Raw genomic sequence first — 23661 nt, forward strand, 5'->3', positions numbered from 1 at the left:
ACTTGTGAAATGAGGGTTTGGACATGGTGACCTCAGAGGAGGCCCCTCGCAGCTCTGACCTTCTGTTTCTGCTTCTGTTTCTGGGACTGGCAGACGGGGCACAAGCAGGCTGCCCCTCTGTGGGGGATGCATGGCTGACAGCTCCCAGCAGGTCACCTCCGGGAGGATGCGATGGCCCTGGAAACAGCCTTCACTGCAGCACAGAGTGCCCAGGCTTGCCTGCTTACCGGGCCCATATGGTACCCCCTGCCAGCCGGACACCACCAGCTGCCCTTCACCAGCCAGCCCTGGGTGATTACTTTTCCTTCAGGCTCCAGAATGTTCTCTCTGCCCCAGGGCCTAGCTGGCTCAGGGCTGGGGGACTCTGCCCTGCGGACCTCCCTACACATCACCATAGCCCTTTGCAGGAGAAGTTAGCCTGATGTGGTGAAAAGCTCGAGAGAGGATGGAAGGGAGGGAAGAAGGGAGGAAGGAAAGAAACACTGACTGTATTCCAACTCCATTTGGACCCCTTGCTAGGCATTTGGGATTCAGAAATAAATCAGAAAAACTTATTGCCCTTGAAGGACGCAAAGTCTGGTGGAAGCAAATAGAGTAGAAACGGGCAGCTGCAACACTGCTGAAAGCTCAGGCCTGTGGCATCCCACAAGGAGAAGCCTGACGGATGGTAGTCAGGAAAGCTTCCTGGAGGAGGCAAGTTTATAGGTGAGTTCTTCTTAAGGAGAAGACTCAGACTTTCCAACTCATGTTATTTATTACAGACAGCCCTGTGGAATAGGTATTGTTGCCCCTTATACAGATGAGGCTCAGAAAGGTGAATTCACAACCACCAAAAGGAGGAAAGCTGCGTTCAGACTCCTGGCATTCTACTGTAGCCTAAGGCACTGGGTTTGAGTTCGATCCTGGCCTCTGACTTGCAGAGACCTGCAGTGAGTGCTTCTCTCCCAGGCCTTGGGCTCTTATCTGTAAAGTGGGTCTACTGCTGGCTGCAGTGTTGCTGAAGCAAAGGACAGAATGGCCGAAAAAGCACTTAGCTTATAGAGGAATGCCAGCCTCCCTGTCCCGCTGGTGACAGCACAGTCCTGTTTTTCCCCCAACATGGGAACAGGACTCCTGCCTTCTGAGCCAGAAGCAATCCCAGAGACGGAAGTTCACCTTACTGATGCAACATGCCCACCCCCCAGAAGCCAGGCTGTGGCCTGGATATATGTGCTCTCCTTTTGACTCCCTTTGGTAAAGCCTGACAGGAAGGTACAGGATTCTAGAGAGAATTCTAAATCCTGGACTTAGAACATCTGTGCTTGAGGAATTCTAGAATCCAGACTCCTCTTGAAGTGCCTCCTATCAAGCAGGGCAGGCTCTGGGTCAAGGTCTGGTAGATCGGAAGGATCACTAGAGACAGGATCTCATCTCACTTTACAGATAAAGATTAAGACCCAGAGAGGGGAAGGATTTGCCTGAGGTCAGTCACACTGAAAGTCAGTGCTAGAACTAAGACTCCTTTCCCCACACCTCAGAGCATAACACCAAGGCCACACCACCTCTGAGGCTACTTGGGGAGTAGGGTGGGCAGGGGGCAGCCCAGAGTGCCCAGGTGGTGCCAGGGAGCAGGCTGAGTCTGTTGGGTGAGTAAAGTGCCCGACGGGTCTTGCTAAGGCAAACTTTATACTCCGGCCCTGTTCCCAGCAAAGTGCTACCACTGTCAGCTCTCTTTCCAAGCCTCCCACTGCAGTGGGCATCACCTTCCTCTTGGACAAGCCCATTCTCTCCCGTCCTCAGTCTCCCCATCTGTAAAATGGTCTCCAAGTAACTTTCAGCTGTCTAGAAATCCTAGCCCAGCGCCTCCCGCGGCGGGAGCAGCGGCTCTCCGACCCTCAGCCTCCTACCTGGTGGGAAATAAGGGGTTTGGGGAGAGAGAGGAAAAGAGGGGGCGTCTAGGGCTTTCGGCTCGCTGCCTCAGGGGAGCCCTTTGTCTGGACAGCCTTGGGGAAATGGGGCAGAGACTGGGCGGGGCGGGGCCGGGGGCGGAGCCTGGCCGGCCCTCGCCCCGCCCCGGCGGACGTCGGCGCGGAGCTCGCGCCGGGGAGGGGAGGAGCGCGGAGCCCGTGAGCCGCCTGGCCCCGGCGGAAAGTTTTCCCTGACGGAGTTTTGGCGGCGGCGGCGGCGGCGGCGGCGGCCCGAGCTGCCATGGACGCGCTCAAGTCCGCCGGGCGGGCGCTTATCAGGAGCCCCAGCCTCGCCAAGCAGAGCTGGGGGGGCGGCGGCCGGCACCGGAGTGAGTGCGTGCGCGACCACCGGGGCCCGGCGGGGGCCGGGCGGGGGTCGGGGCGCACGGACCCTCCTCCTCAGAGCCCCCGGGGGGGGGGGTGGGAGAGACAGGGCCTGACTCGCTCCCTGTGGCCGGGAGCGACCTTACCCGGCCCTGCGGGATTCGGGGTCGCCGAGGGTCAAGCTGTGTTCCTACTCCCGTCCCCATTCTATGCGGCTGGGGAGGAAGGGCAGAAGCTGGGGGAAGAAACCGGAGCTCGGGGTCCCAAGGTGCGGGCTGCAGTCGGAGGGAGGTTGCAGGTCAGAGGAAGAGACCTGCGCGACCCCAGCACGTCCCCTCTTTGGACAGCCACGGGAGGCAGGAGCTCAGTGTCGGTACCCGGGGGAGGGGGCATGGGGCAGGGGCTTGGGAAGATACCCCCATCCCGCACCCCAGCACTCTGGCCCCGAGGTCAGCTGCCGGCGGGAGCCCCCTTGCCCCCTTCCCCTAGTCCAATCCACGAGGTCACCTTTTGACTCCCGGGCGCCCAGAAACCGACTCAGTGTGAGCCCGGGTTTGCAGGTACCTACTTGAAGTTGGGGGCGAGGCTCAACCTGGGGTCTTGGGAGGTACCTGCCACACACCGGCCCATCTAGACCCCGTTGTCCCCTCCTCTGGCTGGGTCCAGGTGGTGCCAAGGCCGGCCTCCTGGCTATTTTTGAAACCTGTTTGTTTCTCGCACCTCCCCGCTTGAACTTCCGATGTCCCTGGGCGCCCGGGGGGAATGGCAGACTCTGCCGCTACCTCTCCCAGGGGCGTCTGGGAGCCTGGGAGGAACCTCACCCAGCTTCCCCTCCTCTCCCTGTCTCCAGTTACTCTCAGGGAACCCGTCACCTGGCACCCTCCCCTGAGGCCTGAGAAACCCGGCCCTTTTCACGAGGAGAAACGGAGGGGCTTGTCTGGGGTCACTCAAGCCTTCCTGGTAGATATGGAGCCAAAGCCAGGACTCCTGCATACTGCCCCCCATGCCCCAACCGCCTGGGACCCTGGCCTTCCCAGGCACCAGGAAGCCGCTGTCAGTACAGTCACACCCCACCCCCTTCCCTCTTGGCCTTCCAGGGCTCCGCCAGGGGAGCCCTAGTTTGCTAGGCCCAGGAGAGGCCCAGGAGTGCCAGCGTGTCTGGGCCTAGGGAGCCTGCCCTGCCCCGCCTCTTGCCTGGCTCTGTGGTTCCAGCTGTGCCTGCCTCCTAAACCAAGACAAGACTGGCATTGGGAACGTGGGCTGGTGTCTACTGGTAGGGGTGGGATCAGAGACCATTAGGACTGGACTAGGCCAGGGATGCACCCATCTCCCACATTTACTGACTCCCAAAATAGCTCCTTTAAATATTTGTGGGATTTGATCAGGACTGAGAATGACGGCTTGTTGCAGTGGGGGAACCCTGCAGTTTTCTCTAGGGATAAGGGAGGGGGGCGGGGCTCTGGGCAAGGGAAGGAAACTTAGGAGCCCCCCTTCCCTTGGTATCCCTCACTCAATATGGGGAAGGGTGAGAGTTAGCCACCTTGGATGGTGGAAAAGAGTTTCTCTTGCCTGCTCTGATGTTGGACAAGTCACTTGTCCTTTCTGAACCTCAGTTTCCTCATTCGCAAAATGGGCATAACAATTCTAACCCAGTAGGGATGTTGAGAAGGTTGTTGACAATAACACTTCCTTCTGGCACCTAACTGGTGGTTTCCTTCTCCCCCATTCCCCTTCCCGCTGCCTGTCATGTGGACCTTCAACCTGATACTTAATGTGGTGGAAAGAGTTTTGGGGGCTCAGAGCCTGTCTACGTCTGTGGAGGAAAGAAGAGGAGAGGCCCCTTCCTATTAGGCAGACCCCAGTAAGCCCAGAGTGCCATCCTGGAGCCTTCTGGACCCAGAATAAGCAAGGGCGAATCCCCACCTGTCCGTGGTTATTAAATCAGTTTTCTGATCTGTAAATTGTTAATAACAGGAGTACCCACCACAGATTTTTTTTGGGGGGTGCAGGTTAACTGAAATCATGTTTTGCCTGGCATAGAGAAAAAGTTCAATAAATGGTAACTACTGCTTTTGTCCCTCTACCTTTTACATAGTGTTTTTGCTTCCATTATTGCATTTGCTCCTCTGAGGTGACAGAGCAGGGATTCTTATTAGATTCATTTCTCAGATAAAGGAGCCTGAGGCTCAGGGAAGTGGAGTCACTGGCCCCGACAGAGTGCTTCCAAGAGCCAGCTGCAAATCTGTAGCCCAGGGGTCTTACCAGTGTGGCCTCATGGACTCTGGCCACGGGAGTGACTGGGGCAGGGCTGGCAGCCCCTGAGGACAGTGGTGGCCACAAGTAGAGAGCGAAGCCATGGGGTGTGTCTGGGGTGGAAGTGCTGGGGCAGCCTGGCCTGTGGTGGTGTCCCAGCCAGGCCTTGGAGCCAACCCTCAAGAAGCTCTGAGCCCTGTGCTTGAGTTTTGGGGCCAGACTGAAGCCACTGGAGTTAAGGTTAGAGGTGTTTTTTTTTTATGTTTATTTTTTATTTATTTATTTTTTCTTATTAGTCATCCATTTTATACACATCGGTGTATACAAGGTTAGATTTGATACCCGCTATCGGCTGTGACTCGCTCCTCACCCCTCAAGGTCCTCAGCTGGGATTAGCATGATCATTGTTTAATTTGCAGAGGAACTGAAGCCCAGAGAAGGACTTGCCTGAGGTCCCAGAGCAAAGCCAGCAGCAGACAGCCTTCTTTGCCCTGAACCTCACGGCCCCCTGTCTCCCAGTTAGTGCTGACTTTGAAGGAGGGCTCTCTCCTTCTCCCACACATGGCTTTTCCCCCATCTCTTTGGGAACCATAAATATTCTCTCAGTCCCTGGCCTGGGTTTTCCTTTCTTCCAGCTGCCTGGAAGGGTGGTTCACCCTGGCCCCTCAGTACCCTTATTTCCAAGAGGAGTCCCTCTGACCCTCGGGCTCCTCCACGGGTTGTCAGAGAACTCCATGAGAATGGGTAAAAAATCTGAGGTGCAGGTTTCAGCAAAGCTGGTTCATGGTGGTAGGCGGGGGACGGAAGATCTATTCATCCTTATTTATAATGAAAAATATAGATAAACCCCAAACCATAATATGTATTGAGCACTGACTGTGTGTCGGGCACCGATAGAGGTGTCGGGGAGTCTGGGGAATGCGTCCATCTCTCTTCGGATAGCGCCAGCCCTCTGGGGGAGGAGGTAGACAGCATGACCAGGGTGCAGATGAGTGGGATGCTTGTGGGTGGTGGTGACGCCAAGGAGAGAAAGATAAAGCGGGTGAGGAAATGATGGGTGGTGTCTTTGGGTTCTTCTAGAAGCAGATGCTGAGATAGGGATCTGAGTAAAGTCACTTATTTGGGAAGAGATCCCAGGAAATGTTCTTAGGAGAAGCGAGAAGGGAAAGGAGTCCAAAGAGTGGACAACGTGAAGCCAGTTTCCACTGTGGGCGGCTGGGACGCCACCTGTGGGGAGCTCTGGAGCAGTTACTCCATTTGCGGGGCAGTTCCCGTCAGTGGTGGGAGTGGGGCTGCTGGGAACAGGAGCTCTTTCTGCCCCAGCCCGCGTGGGCCTCTGAGTCTCCGGCAGCCAGAGAGTGGCGTGTCAGGTGGCATGTGTGGAAATTGTACCCACCGAGGAGATAAAGGTGGGGCACTGAGAGTGTCAGTGCAGGGGGTCAGGGAAGGCCTCTCGGAGGAGGTGTGAACACACATATGAATACAGTACAAGGAGGGAGGAATCTGGGAACAGCTTTCCAGCCAGAGGGAACAGCAAGTGCAAGGGACATTTAACTGGAGGCTGGGACGCTGCTTCTCACAGGTCTGGCGGCTGAGGGAGGGGCGTGTGGCTTGAAGGAGTCAGGTCACCCACTGCCCACTGAAAGTGAGCCAGACGCTCCTTTCGGGCAGCCTCCAGGGCAGGATACCCATTCTTCCTGGGTGATCCCGAGCCTGGCCCTGCTCATGGGAAGGGGCTTGGTGGGCTGCAGGAGAGGGCAACAAACACAGCTATGGGACTCAAGGCCCAGCACTGTGGATTATGAGTCGTGGCCAGACACCTCTGAGCGTCTTCATCTGTGAAATGGGAGTCCTAATATATCCTTGACTCTTCTCATAAAGTACTGCAAATGGCTATGTACACATTAAAGCTCTTTGCACTTGACCCTTGGTAATGACACAACACTCACACTCGGTATCTACCAGGCACCGTTCTAAGCCCACCTCATGTGTATGCTAGTTTCATCCTCACAACAACCCCATAGGGTGGGTACAGTTGTTGTCCCCATTTTTAAATGAGGAAACCAAGGACCAGGGAGGTAGAGTGACTATGAACCCCACAGCCCGTCTCCAGACCTCATCATTTTAACCCTGACAGCATATTTTTCTCTTACAGTATAAGTAAGTACTTAGGAATGGTAGCTGCTGCTATTATCTTTTTTTTTTTTTTTTGGCCGTGCCCCACGGCTTGCAGGATCTTATTTCCCCGACCAGGGATTGAACCCGGGCCCCCGCAGTGAAAGTGCAGAGTCCTAAACACTGGACCGCAGGGAATTACCTTTTTTAAATTATCATTTTCTTTTGATAGTCTTAACAACTTCTCAAATTTGCCTAGCACTTCTCACATGCTAAACCTTTTTCTGATGACACTCCTGCAGGCCTGAGCCCATTTGTCAGGTAAGGAGACTGTGGCCTAGAGAAGCAGCCACACTCCAGGTCACAGCAGAGCTTGGGTCCTCTTTTGAGATGTCACTCTGTGGCTCCTGAGGCCATCTCCCCACCAGGCTGGAGGAGGCTGGAGGCCAGGACCCCTGCTGGAGGTTCCCCCCTGGCCCATGGGTTTGGCTGCAGCTCTGATGTTCCAGGCCCCAGCCAGGCTGGGTCTCCCAGGGCAGCAGAAGGGGCACAAGGGCACAAGAGCTCTGACTCCTGGGCAGGGGCCCGCTTAATAAGAAAAGAGTACATGTTTGCAGCTACAAGTTAGACTGGGCGTATGGTCCATCCATCCCCAGCTAATTCTGACAGCAGGTCATCTGTAAAATCGTAAAGTTAAAATAGTGCAGTCATTACCCACTACAGGGCCAAAAATAACCAGGGCCGGAACAGCGCTGTGGACTCAGGCCTGTATTTGCCTGGGGGCCTCCGGGAGCTCTTCCTGAAACCCTGGGCTCCTCCTGGGAAGGAGCATGTGGCCTCCAGCCTATCTGAGGTGGCTGGATGGTGACCGGGCCAGTGTGGCAGTGAACCCTACCTCTGTCTTTACTGAGTGCTATTTGGTTCTGGTTTCTTCAGGGAGGGTGTGGAGTGTGAGAGAACTTACACCTCACTGAAGAGATGAATCATGCCCAGAAGTATAGGCGCGGAGGCAGGGTTCCCTGGAGGGGCAGGAGGATCTCTGCTGGGCCTGGGAGGGACAGGGAGAAGTAGAATGAGACAGAGCAGCAGCACTGAGCAGGAATGCCCCTTCTCCATACTAGCTCCTGGGGGAGGCAGACGTGCTCGGCAGTCCTTCAACAGGAAAACACACAGCAGGCAGCTGCTTGGTGGTGGTGATATGGCTGTGGGAGGAAGAGAAGGAGATCCATACTCAGGAGGGGCAGAGAAACCCCTGACAGGAGGAACAGGCCCCAGGAGGCAAAACCATGGGTGGGGCCCTGTGCTAAGCACATTACATTTTATTGTCTCATTATCGTGTGTTATTATCTCATCAAAGGGTCACCACAGCCCTGTGAGCTGGAGACTTTTGCTTCTCCCACTTTATAGAAGAGACAGCTGAGGCTCAGGGAAAGTAATTAACTTGCTCAGGCTCACTCAGTGGATTCTAGGATTAAGGCCCTTGCTCTTAACCACTAGGCTATACTGCCTCAAAGAAGGCTCCCTGCAGGAGGCTGGATGCGAGGGGTTTCAATCAAGCAAAGGGAAGGGCATTTCTGGTAGAGGGAGCTCCTTGAGCAAAGGCACAGAAGTGGGAAAGTAAATGTTACGTCATGGGAAGAAGCTGTGTCTGATTGGAACCTCTGCTGTGTGTGCGCGCCTGCATGTGTGTGCGTGTGCATGTGTGTGCGTGTGCTTGCGTGCAGGGATATTGTGGGGGAGACGAGGCTGGGCAACCTATCACTTCGCAACAGTCCTTGTGGGAGTTGCCAGTAGTGGTTTGGGAGCTGGGGTCCCTTTGATTGCTGTGTGACCTTGCACAAGTCCCATCCTTCTCTGGGCCTCAGTTTTATCATCTGTCAAGTGAGGAGGTCGGGCAGAGGGCCTCTGAGGCTGATGAGTGGCAACCAGTCTACCGGGGCTCTCTTCCAGGAGGCCATAGAAGAGGGGAAGGGTCAGGCCAGGGAAGGAGGATTGCAGAAAAATGCCGAGCATTTCAGAGGTCAGGGGGGGACTGGGGAACGTTTTGACAGTAAAGAGGTCGTCTGTGACCTTGGCAAGCTTTGGCCCTTTCGGAATGGAGGGAGCGGAAGTGGTTTTGGAGAGGGGCCAGGAAAGGGCTGAGCTGGCGGAAATGGGAGAGAGAAGACATGAAAATGGGGAGAGGAAGGATGTTTGCCGTGGGGCGGGGATGGTTAATGAGATGAACAAGGCCACCCCTGATGGATTGGTATTGCCAGCCAGGAGCCTTTTTTTGAGAAACAGTTCAAAGCCTTTAAATCAGAGGGAATAGGGCTGCAGTTGATTAGCAATGTCTGCCAAGGACACAGGCAACAGGCATGGCAGCACATAGTCTGCCATCCTTGCTTAGATGAATATCGGGTTGAAAGTGGTGGTCTAGGCATCTACCTACAGAGAGGAAGCCTCAGGAATTAAGAATTACGGGGGGGAAATACCTCTGCCTCTAGGAACTTCTCCATGACCTTTTGCTAAACTGAGGGTAGTTTGCCTCGTGGCAAGATAGCGTTTGCCTAATGGTTAGGAACTTGGGCTTTAAGTGTCAAATAGACAACTAATTTGGCAAATTACTTGTCCTTTGAGCCACAGTTTCCTCCTCTGTGAAATGGGAATGAAAGAATGCCAGCTTGCAAGGTAGCCGTGAGTGTTAGAGGTAATGGTAAGAGCTGCTGCTTTGTTGTTACTGTAGCTCTGTTTTGCCCTGATGGTGGCAACATTCTTGGTTTCTTTGAGAGCAAGGCCCATGTCTGAGTTGCTCCAGGGTTCCCATCACCAAACCCAGGACTGGGACACCTCGGGGACTTTCTGATTCTCTTTGGAGGATCAAATGAAATAGACTCATGGTTGATGGGACAGAGGATGGGGTCACTTTGGGGTCTTCTCAGTGGGGGCTGGCTTCATGTGGGGTGGAGGCCTAAGGGCAGAGGCTGGAGGACAGTGGTCCAGGGTCCAGAGCTGAGGGTGGGGTTGGAGGCATTGCAGGCCTGAAAGCCTTGGGGTTGTCTGGGTTCCTTCACTCAGGAATGCCAGCTGCATGCCAGGCTCTGGATGACAGGTTAACAAATTCCTGCTCACCTGGGTCTCAATTTGGGGGACGAGGCACTCCTGTGAATTCTTGTGTGACCCCTCCCACAGTGAAGACCACACTTCCCCTCCTGTCCCTCTGCCTGCTCAGGGCCCTCTCTCACGTGGGTGGGGTGAAATGGAGGCCTCTTTCCAACTCTCCCTCCTGGTCTGTTTCACCACCGAGTAAGCCAGACTCATCCCCTCATTTCCCAACCTTCCTGACCTCAGTCGTGATCAGAGCTTTCAGAGGATCCTTCCCATGTGTCCTGCTGTGTGCCATTGCTGTAGCCCAGGCATTATTAGTCTCAAAGAGGAGAGGGGCCTTCCCCAAGACCATGCAGGTGGGGGGAAGCAGAGCTGGGATTTGAACCCAGCTCTTCCAGATTCAGTGGCCTTCATATGATGTTTTTTGAGCAGTCACCTCCCCCTTTCCCCACAAAGCCTTACCCCATGCCCGCCCTCCTTGGGCTGCTGTCTCTTTCCTGGTCCCCCTCCTCCCTACCTTTTGGTCTCTGTGGCTGTGCAGATGGAGGAAAGCAGGCCAGGCTGGGGCCATGGGAACCACCCAGTTTTGAATTCTGACTCCAACCCTTTACTCATTGTATGTGGCCTTTGCCTGATGACTTCACCTCTCTGAGCCTCAGTTTCCTAATCCATAAAGTGGGAATTATACCCATCTCCCCAGGCTGCGTTGAAGATTCAATAAGAAAATGGCATGGTTTGCCCTCAGCAAGTGTTAACATTGAAGTTAAGAGTTTGGGCTTTGGACTTGAAAATAAGAGTTTGATTCTTGGCTATTGCACTTGCTGGCTCTGTGGACTTTGTCGTGTGATTTCGCCTCCCTGGGCCTCAGTGTCTTTGTCTGTAAATGGGTATGATAAAAGTGTCTGCCTCGTAGGTTCTCATGAGGGTCAATGAGAAGATTTTATGTAACGCTTCCTACCATGGTGCCTGGTACATACTAGAAAATGTTAGTCCTTTATTAAAGATAAAAGTCATGATAGATGGGGGGACCCCAGTGTCCCTGCTGGGTCTTCCTAGGAGACGGGGGCTGCAGGCGCTGTCGCTGTGGTGGGCCCTGCCCGGCGGGGTCTGAGCGCCTATCCTCCTCTGCCCAGAGCTGCCCGAGAACTGGACAGACACCCGGGAGACACTGCTCGAGGGCATGCTCTTCAGCCTCAAGTACCTGGGCATGACGCTGGTGGAGCAGCCCAAGGGTGAGGAGCTGTCGGCCGCCGCCGTCAAGAGGATCGTGGCCACGGTGAGCCCAGTCAGGGGGGGCTGTGGGAGCACGAGGAGGGAGTAGCTCCTTCTGGGGGTCGGGGGACAGCACCCATCCCCTGCGTATCACCCTGACTGAATGTGTTGCAGCTGCCCTGCCCCTGTGCCCCCCTGCGTCCAGCTTAGAGACTCGAGAGGGCAGCCATTGGGCTGGCAGGGTCCGGTCAGTGCCCTCCTCTCCAGCTGCTGTGGTCATGGCCTCTCTAAGCCTCCCCTCCCTCAGCTCAGGCCACCGGCCTGGGGTGGGTAACTTAGTGCCAGGGAGGGATAGCGGGAGGGTTGCTGGCACCCAGCCACTTGCCCTGTGGCCTGAGGGACTGGATTTCCTCCCCAGCTCTGAGTGAGCGTGTGCCCTATGAGTCCACCTCTCTTGGTGGTCTCGGCCCCCTCTGCTCAGGCCCTGGCAGGTACGGTGGGTGGAGCGTGGAGTCCCCATCCTGCTGGGCTGTGATAGCGCATTCAGCCCTCAAAGTCTGAGGTCCCTCCTAGCTGTGTGTCCTTGGACAACTCCCTTAACCCCTCTGAGCCCGTTTTCTCCTGAGGCAAAGCCCTGCCGCCTGTGAGGATGACTCGAGGTCCCGTGCTTGGCAGACAGCGGGTACTCAGTGAGTGACACTTGTCCCTGTTTTTATTAGAAGAAGGTGTTGGCTGAATTGTCTTCCCCATCATGTCTGCCAGTCACCTAAAGTGAGGCCTCCCGTGGGCCTCGAGTCTGGGGCTTAGAGCAGCTGGGTGTAGCCCACGAGGGTGGGTCCCAAGTGAGGCAGGTAGGCTCCTCTGACCCACGTCTGCCCCAAGGCCAAGGCCAGTGGGAAGAAGCTGCAGAAGGTGACTCTCAAGGTGTCGCCACGGGGGATCATCCTGACCGACAGCACCACCAGCCAGCTCATTGAGAACGTGTCCATTTACAGGTACGCTCAGCGTTGCGCACATTCACTCTGCTGCTCGGGACAGTGGATGGAGTGCTTTGTCTGAATCCAGACTCTACCACTTCCTATCTGGGTGACCTTGGGGCCTTAGTTGCCTCCTCTGTGTGTGGGGTTGGAAACAGATCCCGCCCGGTGTGCGGTTATGAAGCCCTGGATGCCCAGCGCCTGGCTCACAGTGAGCATGTGGCTAAATGGCAGTTGCTGCTGCCATTATCACTAGTTGCAGCCGGCCTGGGACACCCCTGCCCCCCACCCCAGCCCTCAAGTGTGCTGCTGAGTCAGGTTTGGAGCAGAGAGCTGCGCAGTCACTGCTTTTTTCGCTGGGAATGCAGCAGCTTAGCTCTGGACATCTGGCCAGGCGGAAATGGGAGAGAGAGGCCAGGGAGGCCTCAGGCAGAGTCTGAGGCCAGAGTGTAGATGATCTCTGTAGGGGGTGGGCGCTGTTCACAGGGCCACAGGCCTGGCCCTTGGAGCCTCGGGCTGTCCCCGCCTCTCTCTTAGCTGGTCAGTTGTAAGATTTCAGAGCTGGAAGAGACAGGCAGCTCAGGGCCATTTTCCAGGTGGGGTAACTGAGACCCAGAAAGTGAATTGCCCAAGGCCACGTGGTGAGAAGTGGCCAAGCTACGCCCAGGACACCGAGGCCAGAGTTCTGTCAGGCCTCTCATCCCTGCACTCTCTTGCCTTGTCTCCAAGCAGGTGGCTCAGCTGGCTGGAGCAAAGCCAGTACTGGGGTTGGGGGTGGGGGGGGTGGATGTGTGTTGAGGGGGTGGTTTTAGAGTTTCTAGCTGGTGTCCAAGTACCTGCTCTGATGAGGTCTGTGCCAGGTGAGGAATCAGACCCAGCCCCTGCCTTCAAGGAGCTTCCAGTCTAGGAGGGGATAGAGCAGAGGACATGGGAGATAGAGTATAAGTGTTTCCCAAGAGGGCAGAGAAGGAGAGGCCTGCCTGGGGAAACTTGGGAGGGCCTCTCACGGGAGGTGGCGCCTTGCTGGGGCTTGAAAAATAGCAGGATCTAGTTGATTGATACCGAAGACCCAGGGCATTTAGGACAGGAGGCTGGATCCCCTGGGTTGGAGAAGAGGCAGTTGGGAACCTGGCACCCCCTCCCTCTGCCCACCTGGAGGTTTTAAGTGGTGCTGATCCCTTTGTCAATGCCTGTGATTGAAACTGGGGCCGCATGAGGTGAGCGAGTCTGCTGAGCTCCTGTCCCACCTCTGGGCTGCCAGCTCCTCTCCCGATTGGGATTCCCAGGATGACTGGAGGCAGCGGGGAGGGATCAGACAAGGGGGGAGAGGATGTTTCAAGAGGAGGGAGCTGCTGTGTCTCCCTCCTAGGCCCCCGCCCTACTCCCAGCTCCTTTTCCCCTGGCCACAGCTCTAAGAGAAGCTGTCAGTAGTCTCAGTCACCCTGGGAGAGATGGGCCTGTAACTCATCTGACCTGTGCGCAGGTGTGTGATCAAAGGGAGGGCAGGTGGGGGACACTCAGGTGAAGGGCATTGTGGGCAGGGTAGTGTCCTGCCCCCCTTTCCAGCTGGTTAGCACAAACTCTTAAGAGGCAGCATGGCAGTGGTTACGGCCTCCGGAAACTAGCCTGGTGGTCTGAGACTCTTAGCCTTAGTTTTCTCACCTGAAAAGTGGGGATAGTACTAGAACCCATCTCAGAGGGCAGTTCTGAAAATTCAGTGAGGTGATATCTAGAACGTTGCCTGGTGTACAGTAAGGGCTCACCTACTACTATTTTGGGATGTGGCTCAGTAGAGGGGGGATGTGCCCTTCCTCCAGTCTTTTTTTTTTTTTTTTTTTTTGGCTGCGTTGGGTCTTCATTGCTGCACGTGGGCTTTCTCTAGTTGCAGTGAGCGGGGGCTACTCTTCGTTGTGGTGCGCGGGTTTCCCATTGCAGTGGCTTCTCTTGTTGTGGAGCATGGGCTCTAGGCACGCGGGCTCAGGAGTTGTGGCTCGTGGGCTCTAGAGCGCAGGCTCAGTTGTTGTGGCGCACGGGCTTAGTTGCTCCGCAGCATGTGGGATCTTCCCGGACCAGGGCTCGAACTCTTGTCCCCTGCATTGGCAGGCAGATTCTTAACCACTGTGCCACCAGGGAAGCCCTTCCTCCAGTCTTTACCACCACTCCTTCTTGCCTAGCCTGGGTTTCCCCACTCTCCTGCACCCCATGGATGGCCCAGAATGCTAGGCCCAGAGTCCCACCCTGGTGGAGTGGGATGGCAGGCTTTCTGGAACTCAGAGGAGATGCTCTAAGGGGCTTTCGGGATGTGGTCAGGCCCCTGTGCCGGAGTCTGGTGACATTTGCCACTTGCCTTTCAGAATCTCCTACTGCACAGCAGACAAGATGCATGACAAAGTGTTTGCGTACATCGCACAGAGCCAGCACAACGAGAATCTTGAGTGCCACGCTTTCCTCTGCACCAAGCGGAAGATGGTCAGTGGGGAGAGGCTGGGCTTGGGCAGGCTCTAGCCTCGCCTTGGCAGCCCTGCCTTGTGGGCCCTGACTGGGGGGAAGGCAGGACCCAAAGGTGACATCAGTTAAAGAAAGTATGAAATCCCTGGCAACCTCAAGTGGGTGCTGAGAGCTGAGGGCACCGTGTAGGGCTACAGTCAGGTAGGCCACCTGTCAGGATGGGCTGCCCTCGGCTGGCCTGTGGGCAGCGACAAGCCCTCTTTCCCAGTGAGTGCCCTGAGCCGCTTCCTCTCTATAATGTGATTTGATGGATTTGAGATCTGGGGCGGGGGGTCTCCTGTCACTGTAACGTGCAGGGCCTTATAGGGATTAGTCTATAGAGACTGGTGATCAGAGGTGCCTAGTGTGAAAGGCAAAGGCGAGGGCCCTCAGAGGACCTGGCTTGCTGTGGCCAGAGAAGGGAGGGAAATGGCCATATTTTGGTACCTACTCTGCGCCTGTTTCAGTGGTAATCTTGAAGGTATCGTCTCATTTACTTCTCGGAACAACTCTGCAAGGTGGGCGCTGTAACTACGTTCATTGTTTTTATTTTTATTTTTAATGAGGAAACAGCCTCACAGAGGTCAGCTCTCTTGCTGAAGATGGTGTGGCTAGCTATCATCTAGCAGAGGGTGCCGTTAGCTAGCAGAGGGTCTAAACCCACGTTTCTCCTCTCCCTGCATGACTGTGAGGAGCCAGGAGTCCCTTACCCCACTTCCAGGCCACCCTGACACATCTAGCTGGGACGAGCTGGACCTCAGTGGTCTCTGGGCTTTTGTCTTGAACTTCGTGGCAAGCAGCTGGAGTGAGTCAGCCTTTGGCATTGAAGTTATTGTTTCTGAGGCCCCCAAGGTCTGAGCATCCGCCCTGTAAGGAGGTTCCCGACATTGATTGATTTAGTATTGGCCTCTGTTAACCTCTGTGTACGAAGCCCAGAGCCCCAGTTCCTGTGCCCTATGGTCCTTATAGCCAAGGAGATAGAATCCTTTCCCCTCCCCATGTCATCAAGGACATATCCAGGACATCACAGTCTTAAAGTGACCCCCGCCCTGCCCAGGCTTTCTGCTACCCCTCAGGGCCCTGTTCTCCAACTTCCAGTAGTGGAGCATCTTCCAGTCTCCCTCTCTGCTCTGTCATCACATTGCTATTTCTGACTCTCACCCTCCTGCCTCCCTCTCATAAGGCCCTTTGTGATTGGGCCCGCTGGGTAATCCAGGATAATCCCCCATCTCTAAGTCCTTAACTTAATCACATCTGCAAAGTTCCTTTTGACATGTATGGTAACATTCACAGGTTCTAGGGATCAGAATGTGGACATCTTACCGGGGGTGGGGTGGGGTGGGGTGGAGGGAGCACGATTCAGCCTACCACAGGTCTTGTGGAAGGAGCACTGTAGGAGGAGACAGACCAGGGGCCTGATCCTCTGTGACCGTGGATAAGACCCTGACCTTCTTTGGGCTGCATGCCATCAACAGAATGAGGAGGTCACCTCAGTGACCTCCAGGGTTGTTCTGAAAGGTCTCAGTTTCTTTTTTGCACCTTGTTTCTTTCCTGCAGACTCGGTGTCGCCAGCCACTCACCCGGGGCCTCATGATGCCCTAGGTCCCTGAGCAGCGGTGGCTTCTCCCGTGACAGCCTTGTTCCCACAGAACAAGCTCATTATGTCCCCATTGTTTGTCTCTTCCTCTCCACTGACCAGAGCAGGCACTGGGCAGGGGCAGCTGGCCCTCAGCCATTGCTGCAGTGCAGGGGCTCCCAACATGTAGAGGCTTCCTCTGGGATGGGGAGGTCGGGGGTAAAAGAAAGTGGATGCTGGCCCAGCGGCTAAGGGAGCCTGGCCTTGGGCCAGAGGACTTTAGACAGGCTTGAACAAAACCAGTCTGCCCCAGGCCAAGAGGTCAGGTACTGGGGAAAACAGCCAGCCACTGCTTGGTGCTGACAGCAGAGCCATCGGGCAGAGGGACGGGCTCCTGCTGGACACCCAGGGCCCAGACTCTTCGCTTTTCTTGGCCCATTCTCATCTGTATCAGGAGCGGCTGGATATTGGCTTGTCCATCTCCAGCCTTTCCCGCCTGGCCTCCCCATTTCAGGGAGCCCTGGGGAGGCCCCTTGGAGAGACAGCCCAGCCCAGGGCGATGTCAGTAGACCACCTGATGCGTGTAGTGTCCTTGTGGCTCCCAAGGCCTCAGCTGAGCCCAAGCTGCCAGTGTGTTATGGCCTCATGGTCTGGCCACGTTGGAGACCCTGAGACTCTCAGGGCGGAGTGGACGCTTCTGAGGAGGAGGCAGGAGGTGAAATGGGCGCCCCAGTCCGCATCCTGCCTGCTGGCAGGTCCCGCCACGTGCTTGCTGCTGCCGGTCCCAGGCTGAGCTCTGTGTCGGGCACTGGGGACCCAGGGTGGCCGTGAAGATGCGAACGAGGCAATGGGAGAGAAGAGCCGGGGTTCAGTAACGGGCATACAGGGAGCTTGGTTCTCAGGCGGAGGTTATTAAGTCACTCTGGAGGTGGCACATGAAGAGTTCTCAGAGAAGGAGACATTTTGAGATGGGCTTTGAAGGATGAGTAGTAAGTAGGAGTTTGCCAGGCCAAGAAAAATGGGGCAGGGTGGTGAGGGGGTGGGTGCACTCTAGCACAGGAATCAGCACGTGCAAAGGCACAGAGGTGCAAAATGAAGTGGTATGATTGGGGGCTGGGGATTCAGATGTCACCAGAGCCTGGGTGGATGGCTAGGTAGAGTCAACCTCAGGGGAGCCTTGAATTTGGATGCTGACGTAGCCCTCAGTCGTTTTGGCCAAGGGCCCAGAGTCTCCACATCCCCACCCTTCCTTGCTGGGCTGCCTGAATGAGCACGAAGCCTAGGACCCACCCAGATTGAGGGGCAAATGGGTCCCTTTCTGGATCACCCACCAGTTCAGCTCAGCTCAGGCAGCCCAACCACCTGGCTTCTCTTTCCCTGTGGCTTCTTTTGGGCATGGCCAGGATAAGGTTCTGTACAAAGAAATGTTTCCATCTGCCCACCTGGGAGGCCTCAGCCAGCACTTCAGCCTCTGGGCTCTGAAGTGAAGGTGCCATTGCTGGCATCGGTGGGGAGCCCAGGGCTGCAGTACAGGTGGACTCCCTAATTCTACCTGGGGTCGGGTGCGGCAGGGCTATTCTCCCTCCCAGGCCACTGGCATTCCTCAGGTCATCCTTTTGTGCAGTGATTTATGCTTCTGGGCAGCAGGGCTGTACAGGGCACCTGGCCCGACTTGGTTTGAGAACCTGGCTGAGGTCCTGGATTCCGGGGTCCTGGCCCAGGTCTGCAGCCCTAAGCTAGACCTGGTCTCCGTGAGAAGCTGACAGCCTGGTTACCCAGAACAAGACAGGGACGTGAAAAACTGGGCAAGGCAGTACCTGGTCAGGGTAATAAGACAGACCCACAGGCCAGAGGCACTCAGGAGGGGCAGGTTTCTGGCCTGCGGAGTCAAGGAGGGCTTTTCGGTGGGCAGGCCTGAGCAGTCCTTCCATCGCTAGTGCCCAGATTCCTGCAGTCGCCCAGGAAAACAGGGCCCACCCCCTCCCAGTCTCTGCCCAGCCTGGGCTTTCAGTCACCTGCATGCATCTGCATCTTGAGTTATATTTGGTTTAACTTGCAGCTCGGGACTTCAGGGTGAAAGGGCGGGAATGTACGCAAATGAACAAGCAGATTTATGCAAAAACAGTGTCAGGCTTGTGCCCTCAGATTTCCTGGAGGCAAAAATAATGGCGTTCCCATCTCCCTGCCACACTGGGTGACCAGCCCTTGCTTGGGCGTATAGTGATCTGACTCTGGCTGGTAATTAGCCCATATTTTTATTTCATGGGCAATTCTCAATGGTAACTGGGTCTATTAAACTTGATCCAGACGTGACAGCTTAAATTGTAAACAGCTGTGAAGAGTTTCATACTTAATTACCATATTTAAGTTTTGCCATAAAGCGCCCGTACTTCCATCAAAAATGTAAATGACAGAGACATTCAAATGAGATTTTATACTTCGTGAAATTTAATTGGCATGGCTCAGTCAGCTTGTTTAGGGATTTTAAATTTAAAAAAATTTTTAAAGGCAGTAGCCACAGATTCATTTCTCAATTAAATTGAGTTGTCTGGCGGAGGCGAAGGGAGTGGGGCTGAGGCTGGTTAGGCCTGAACTTGTACACTTGAAAGAGTCTGGCGCTTTCTTCCCCAGGCCGAGCTTGCAGAGGAGGCTACCTGTTGCTTCCGGCTACAGTTGCGAGCTCTGGGACTTCCACTCCCAGAAGCTGAGCTGATTAACCCTGAACTGGAATCAGAGAGGAAAGGGCTGAGTTGAAGGTGGGCTAAGGGTAGGTCCTGGCTGGAGTGTAAGGCCTCAGGAGACCTGCCCCCGGGCACATGCAATTCAGCCACCATCCTAGACACCCCTGGAGGGCTCTGGGAATCAGGGGTGTTCAGAGTCGATGCTTGCCTTCAGGGAGCACCCAGGTGGGGTGACACAGGCATGTGAGCTGGTGACACTTTCATATGCGTGACACCAGAGAGAAGTAGGCAGGGATGTGGGAGCCCAGTGCCTGCAACGTGACGTGACGTGAGAGAGGTGGTGACATTTGAGTTGGGTTTGAAGGAGTAGATGGGGGTCCCCCAGGGGTTGAGGGACAAGGTGTGGCCCTTCTTTACAGGTGGGTTATGGCACTGGATGGTTTTAGTCTTCTGCCCTGGGCCCTCATTGACATATTGCTCCTGCCAGGAAATGTAGAAGCCTCCTACTACCTTTCTGGCATTCAGTTATAAGCCCCTCTGACCCAGCATAGTAGTAACCAGAGTCTAAGCTTTGCCTCTCCAGCTGTGACTCATTCAGGCAGTGGCGGGGTCCTTTCCAACTCTGGCTTTTCTGTTCTCTCATTTTAAGGACTAAGTTACTGTGTGCAGTCCTCAGGTAATTAGGGAGGACTTCTCGGAGGAAATAAGCCTCACAGTTAATTGCATTTAGGGGAACTCAAAGGCTAAGGAAAAAAAGTAGAGGTGAATAGCCATTGCCAAGGTGGGGATTGGAGTACCCGTGGGAATCTTGGCTGGGCTCCAGGTAGTGAAGATGGGGCCCAGCTGCCTGGGGAAGGTGTGGCCTCATTACATCTGCTTTGGTGATGTGGGAGGGGCCAGGACTCTGCCTCCGCCCATCAGGCATTCCAGAGCCTGGGACAGCCAGGGTGGGCCTGGCCTGGAGTCCCTGGGCCTCCAGTTGAGACTTGCTTTTACCTGCCTAACACTGTACCCCTCCCCCGACCCCACTTCCTGTTTTTCAGGCCCAGGCTGTCACCCTTACAGTAGCCCAGGCCTTCAAAGTCGCCTTTGAGTTTTGGCAGGTATCCAAGGAAGGTGAGTCTTGTTTGTGGACATGGTGGGTGGGGTGTACAGGGGCGTTGAAGAAGACCAGCAGAGCAGTAGGGGTGGGGAGGATGGTAAAGGCTCTGGAGTCAGGCCTGGACTGATCGTCAGCTTCATCACCTATCTGGTTTGTGGTTTTGCACAGGCCCCTTCACCTCCGAGTCTCAGTTTCCCCATCTGAAGAATTGGGAACAGTTGTCTCCCTCCCCCAGGGTCCTTGTGAGGGTTAAATGAAATATGCGAAGTTTCTTTTCTCCGTTCTGGAGACCTAACACCTGCCCCCTGAGATTGGCCACAGCCTACCCCCTGCCCAGTGATGGCTAGGGATGGAGTGCTGGGGTCGGGGGCTCCAACGCGCTGTGCCTTGGTCCCACAGAGAAGGAGAAGAGGGAGAAAACCAGCCAAGACGGAGGGGACATCCTGGGTGGGGGCTGCCGAGACAGCACCCCTTCGCTGAAGAGCCGTGAGTCTTGGACGGGGGAGGGGCTGCATGGCACGGGGCCCTTCATCCAGAGGGTCCCCCTCCCTCCTGGGCTGGGGTAAACTCCTGGGTTTTTATCTTTGTTTTGTTATTAAATAAATAATGCTTGTTTATTATAGAGAAATTAGCAAATGCAGGTAAAGGGGAAAAATTACTTGTTTTGGTGCATGTTCCTCCAGATATGTCTCTATACAGGTATATAAATCTGTGTATACATCTCTCCCTATACACTTTACATCTTGTTGTGTGATCTCTTAAAAAACTTAATACCTGTTGTGAATATGGGTTTCAGCCTAAACCATGAGTGGGAGAGAACTTCCCACCCTGTGGGCAGCTGTCCAGCTGCTTCGGGAGGTGCAAGGGTGGGGCTCTGGGTGGTCTGGGTGATAGGCCTGGAAAGGCCATGCCCAAGGAGGGAGTGAGGACCAGGGTAGCCCAGGAGGCTCCAGGATGGGGCCAAGAGATGGGGCTGGGAGACAGGGACCTCCTCTCCTCCTGACACACCTGACCCCTCATAGTGGTCGCCACTGGGAACCTGCTGGACTTGGAAGAGACAGCCAAGGCCCCGCTGTCCGCGGTCAGCGCTAACACCACTCACATGGACGAGGCACTGCGACCTCAAGACTTAAACAGCAGCAGCGTTGTCTGGGTGAGTGGTCGTGTGGCCTGAGGACCCCCCAAGGATCCAGTGAGCCTCGGCCTGATCCCTGGATGAGGCCTAAGGCAGCTCCAGGGTGCAGGCCCTGGCACCTGTGACTTGCAGGCCTCTAGGAGGGCCTGACCCAGCCTAGCAACAGCCACACCCAGGGTAGGGGATGAACAATGTCCCCTTTGAACCTAGGGCTGCGCCCCCAACAGGCCTGGCTCCCAGCACAGCTGTCTCCTCACAATGCCTGGCCTCTTGGCCTGTGCATCCATGGCTCTGCCCACTGCAGGACCAGCCAAAGGCCCCCTTGTTCTCGGCATGGGCACTTGGCTCCTGAAGCCTCTCCCCCTCGGCCCTCTGAACGAGAAGCCTGAAACTCAGGCAGGCAGCCTGGCCCTTGACTCACTCTGTGACCCGGGGCAAGCACTCTGACCTCTCTCTGTCTCAGCTTTTTCACTTCTTCATTGATGATGATGACCTCTGCCTGCAGAATCTCCCAGAGGAACATAATTTTTTTATTTAAAAAATTAGAAATTTTTTTCATTTGGAAATAATTTCAGACTTATAAAAAAAATTACAGAAATGGTACAAAGAATTCCTGTTCCTCTTCATACAGATTCCCCAATTGTTAACATCTTACATAACCATGTTACAAAGATCAAAATTGTTAACATTTATGCAACACTTATATAATCTACAGACCTGATTCACATTTCTCCATTTGTGGAGATATCCTTTTTCTAGTCCAGGATCTATTGCAGAATGACATGTTACTTTACTTGTCATGTCTCTTTTTTTTTTACGTTTTTGCAAAATCTTTTTTTTTATCTTTATTGGAGTATAATTGCTTTACACTGTTGTGTTAGTTTCTGCTGTACGACAAAGTGAATCAGCCACGTGTATACATATATCCCCATATCCCCTCCCTCTTGAGCCTCCCTCCCACCCTCCCTATCCCACCCCTCTAGGTTGTCACAAAGCATCAAGCTGATCTCCCTGTGCTATGCACGTCTCTTTAATTTTAAAAATCTGGAACATTGATGGATTTGAAAACCTATCAAATCCCATTGCCCGTTGGGGGCCACCCCGTGTCCCCCAGGCAGGCACTGTGAGCCTGTTCTCTGCAGTCTGGGAGCCAGCCTTGCCACCTGCCCGCCCTCCCGGAGGCTGTGGAGGGAGCCTTGCCCATTGTGTCCCCACCTCGGCTGTGGCATTCCTGCCATCAGCTATCCCTCGTGAGCTTGCAATTTGGGCTCAGCTTCTGAAAGTGGATGAAAGCAAGAAAACCTTCTTCCCATCCTCCCTCTTGGAATTTGAAAGCTGTAGAGATCGTCCGGTCCAACCCCCTCATTTTGTGGAAGGAAAAGCTGAGTCTCAAAGAGGAGCAGTGACTTGCCTAAGGTGTTGCTGAGTCGTGGCAGAGCTGGGAATTGAACCCCCATGTCTTTAGGCACCTAGGTGCCCTTTCTCCTGTCCCACATCCCAGGTTTGGGTCCCTGTGCTGAGATGCTGGTGGCAGTAGCCAGGTGGAAGGCCTGCCTGTGCCTGTTCCTCTAGGCACCCACCAGACTCCTACGCTTGTGTGCCACGTCCCTATAGCTTACCCAGGGCTGGGACAAGCCCCGGCTCTGAGCACGGGCTCCCCCTCTGAGGGTTCTTATCTCCTGCTTTGTTTTCCCCAAGGAGCTGGATGATGGCCTGGATGAAGCATTTTCAAGGTAACGTTAGCTGGGCTCCTGGTGCTGGGGGAGGAGACCTGGCACTTGGGGGTTGGTCTCCAGGGCCCTTTGCCATGTCTTAGAATGTGAACTCTGACCTTCCCCAGAGCAAAAATCTCAACTCAGATACCTCCAGGGCTGGGGAGCTCACTATCTGGCTTGGTCTGCCAGAAAGTTCTTGCTGTTGAATCAAAAGCTATTCCTTGTGGCCGCTCTACCACAGGCTGAGCTGAACTGAGCACACCACAGCTCAGGTTGGCTTCCTCTTCCTACACCTGGTGTAGCCTTCAAAAATGGGCTTTTTTGCAGGCTTTGTTCCTTCCAGAGGTTTTGCATTTATGGAAAGGGGCAGGGAGAAGGCAGTGTTTAATTAAGCCCATGGAGCATTACGTAGAGGAGGGATGTGAGGCCCATTAGGAGATATTTGGTCTAACCAGAGGCTGGTGGCATTTCCCCTTTTCCCAGGGGCCATCTCTGTCCATGGCTGCCTTCAGCTTGGGGACACGTCACCGAGAAGGCTGGCTGAGGAGAGGCCCGGGCAGCTCAGGCTTCCGAGCACTGGGCCCTGGTCAGCCAGGCCTTCCTTTCTCCCTTGGGACCCTCAGCAGACCCCTACAGCCCTCCCCCGCTTCCCCATCCCCTTCCTGCCAGAGCCAGTGGAAACCTCTCGATCCAGCCCAGGTCGGGGGAGCGGCGTGTGTGGCCCCTTCATGATTCTTTTTACCATCTTCCCAGCTTCTCTGGCTGACTACAACCCCCTTGTTTGAAGGAAATCTTTCATTCGCTTTTTCCAGATTACTAAAGTGTCTTGTGCCCTTAATGAACAACTTGGAAAATCAGCAAAGCGTTAAACAGGAAATAACACCATCCCATAATCCCACAGCCCTGACTTTGGGGCTTAATTCACGCTAATCCTATCCATACACATTTTTTTGCATTGATCAGCTCGTCATATTTGCATTTGGGGATCCTGATTTTCACTTACTCCTGGTGTATCAGGAGCATTTCTCCAGGCTGTTAAAAACTCCTTGTA

The 23661-nt window shown here is 54.9% G+C and overlaps 1 protein-coding gene across 10 annotated transcripts in view; it reads left to right on the forward strand.

Moving 5' to 3' along the window:
- The first annotated feature begins 2102 nt into the window (after positions 1–2102).
- Positions 2103–23661, forward strand: part of LDLRAP1 (low density lipoprotein receptor adaptor protein 1) — a 48122-nt gene continuing 26563 nt past the window's right edge. For 8 of the 10 annotated variants that reach the window (XR_005020346.1, XR_005020347.1, XR_005020349.1 and 5 more), the window contains exons 1-8: positions 2103–2275; positions 10859–11001; positions 11820–11932; positions 14269–14383; positions 19702–19774; positions 20160–20246; positions 20783–20913; positions 22594–22628. Coding sequence is in view for 7 of the 10 variants with exons in the window: in XM_036856025.1 (XP_036711920.1) it covers positions 2188–2275; positions 10859–11001; positions 11820–11932; positions 14269–14383; positions 19702–19774; positions 20160–20246; positions 20783–20913; positions 22594–22628 (785 nt within the window). In the remaining 3 variants the exon portion in view is untranslated. Of the gene's footprint in view, positions 2276–10759; positions 11002–11819; positions 11933–14268; positions 14384–19701; positions 19775–20159; positions 20247–20782; positions 20914–22593; positions 22629–23661 lie in introns of all 10 variants that reach the window. The other 2 variants (XM_036855984.1, XM_036856035.1) reach the window with 2 other exon arrangements.

The sequence above is a fragment of the Balaenoptera musculus genome, chromosome 1 (assembly GCF_009873245.2).
Source record: "Balaenoptera musculus isolate JJ_BM4_2016_0621 chromosome 1, mBalMus1.pri.v3, whole genome shotgun sequence".
Classification (NCBI taxonomy): Eukaryota; Metazoa; Chordata; class Mammalia; order Artiodactyla; family Balaenopteridae; genus Balaenoptera; species Balaenoptera musculus.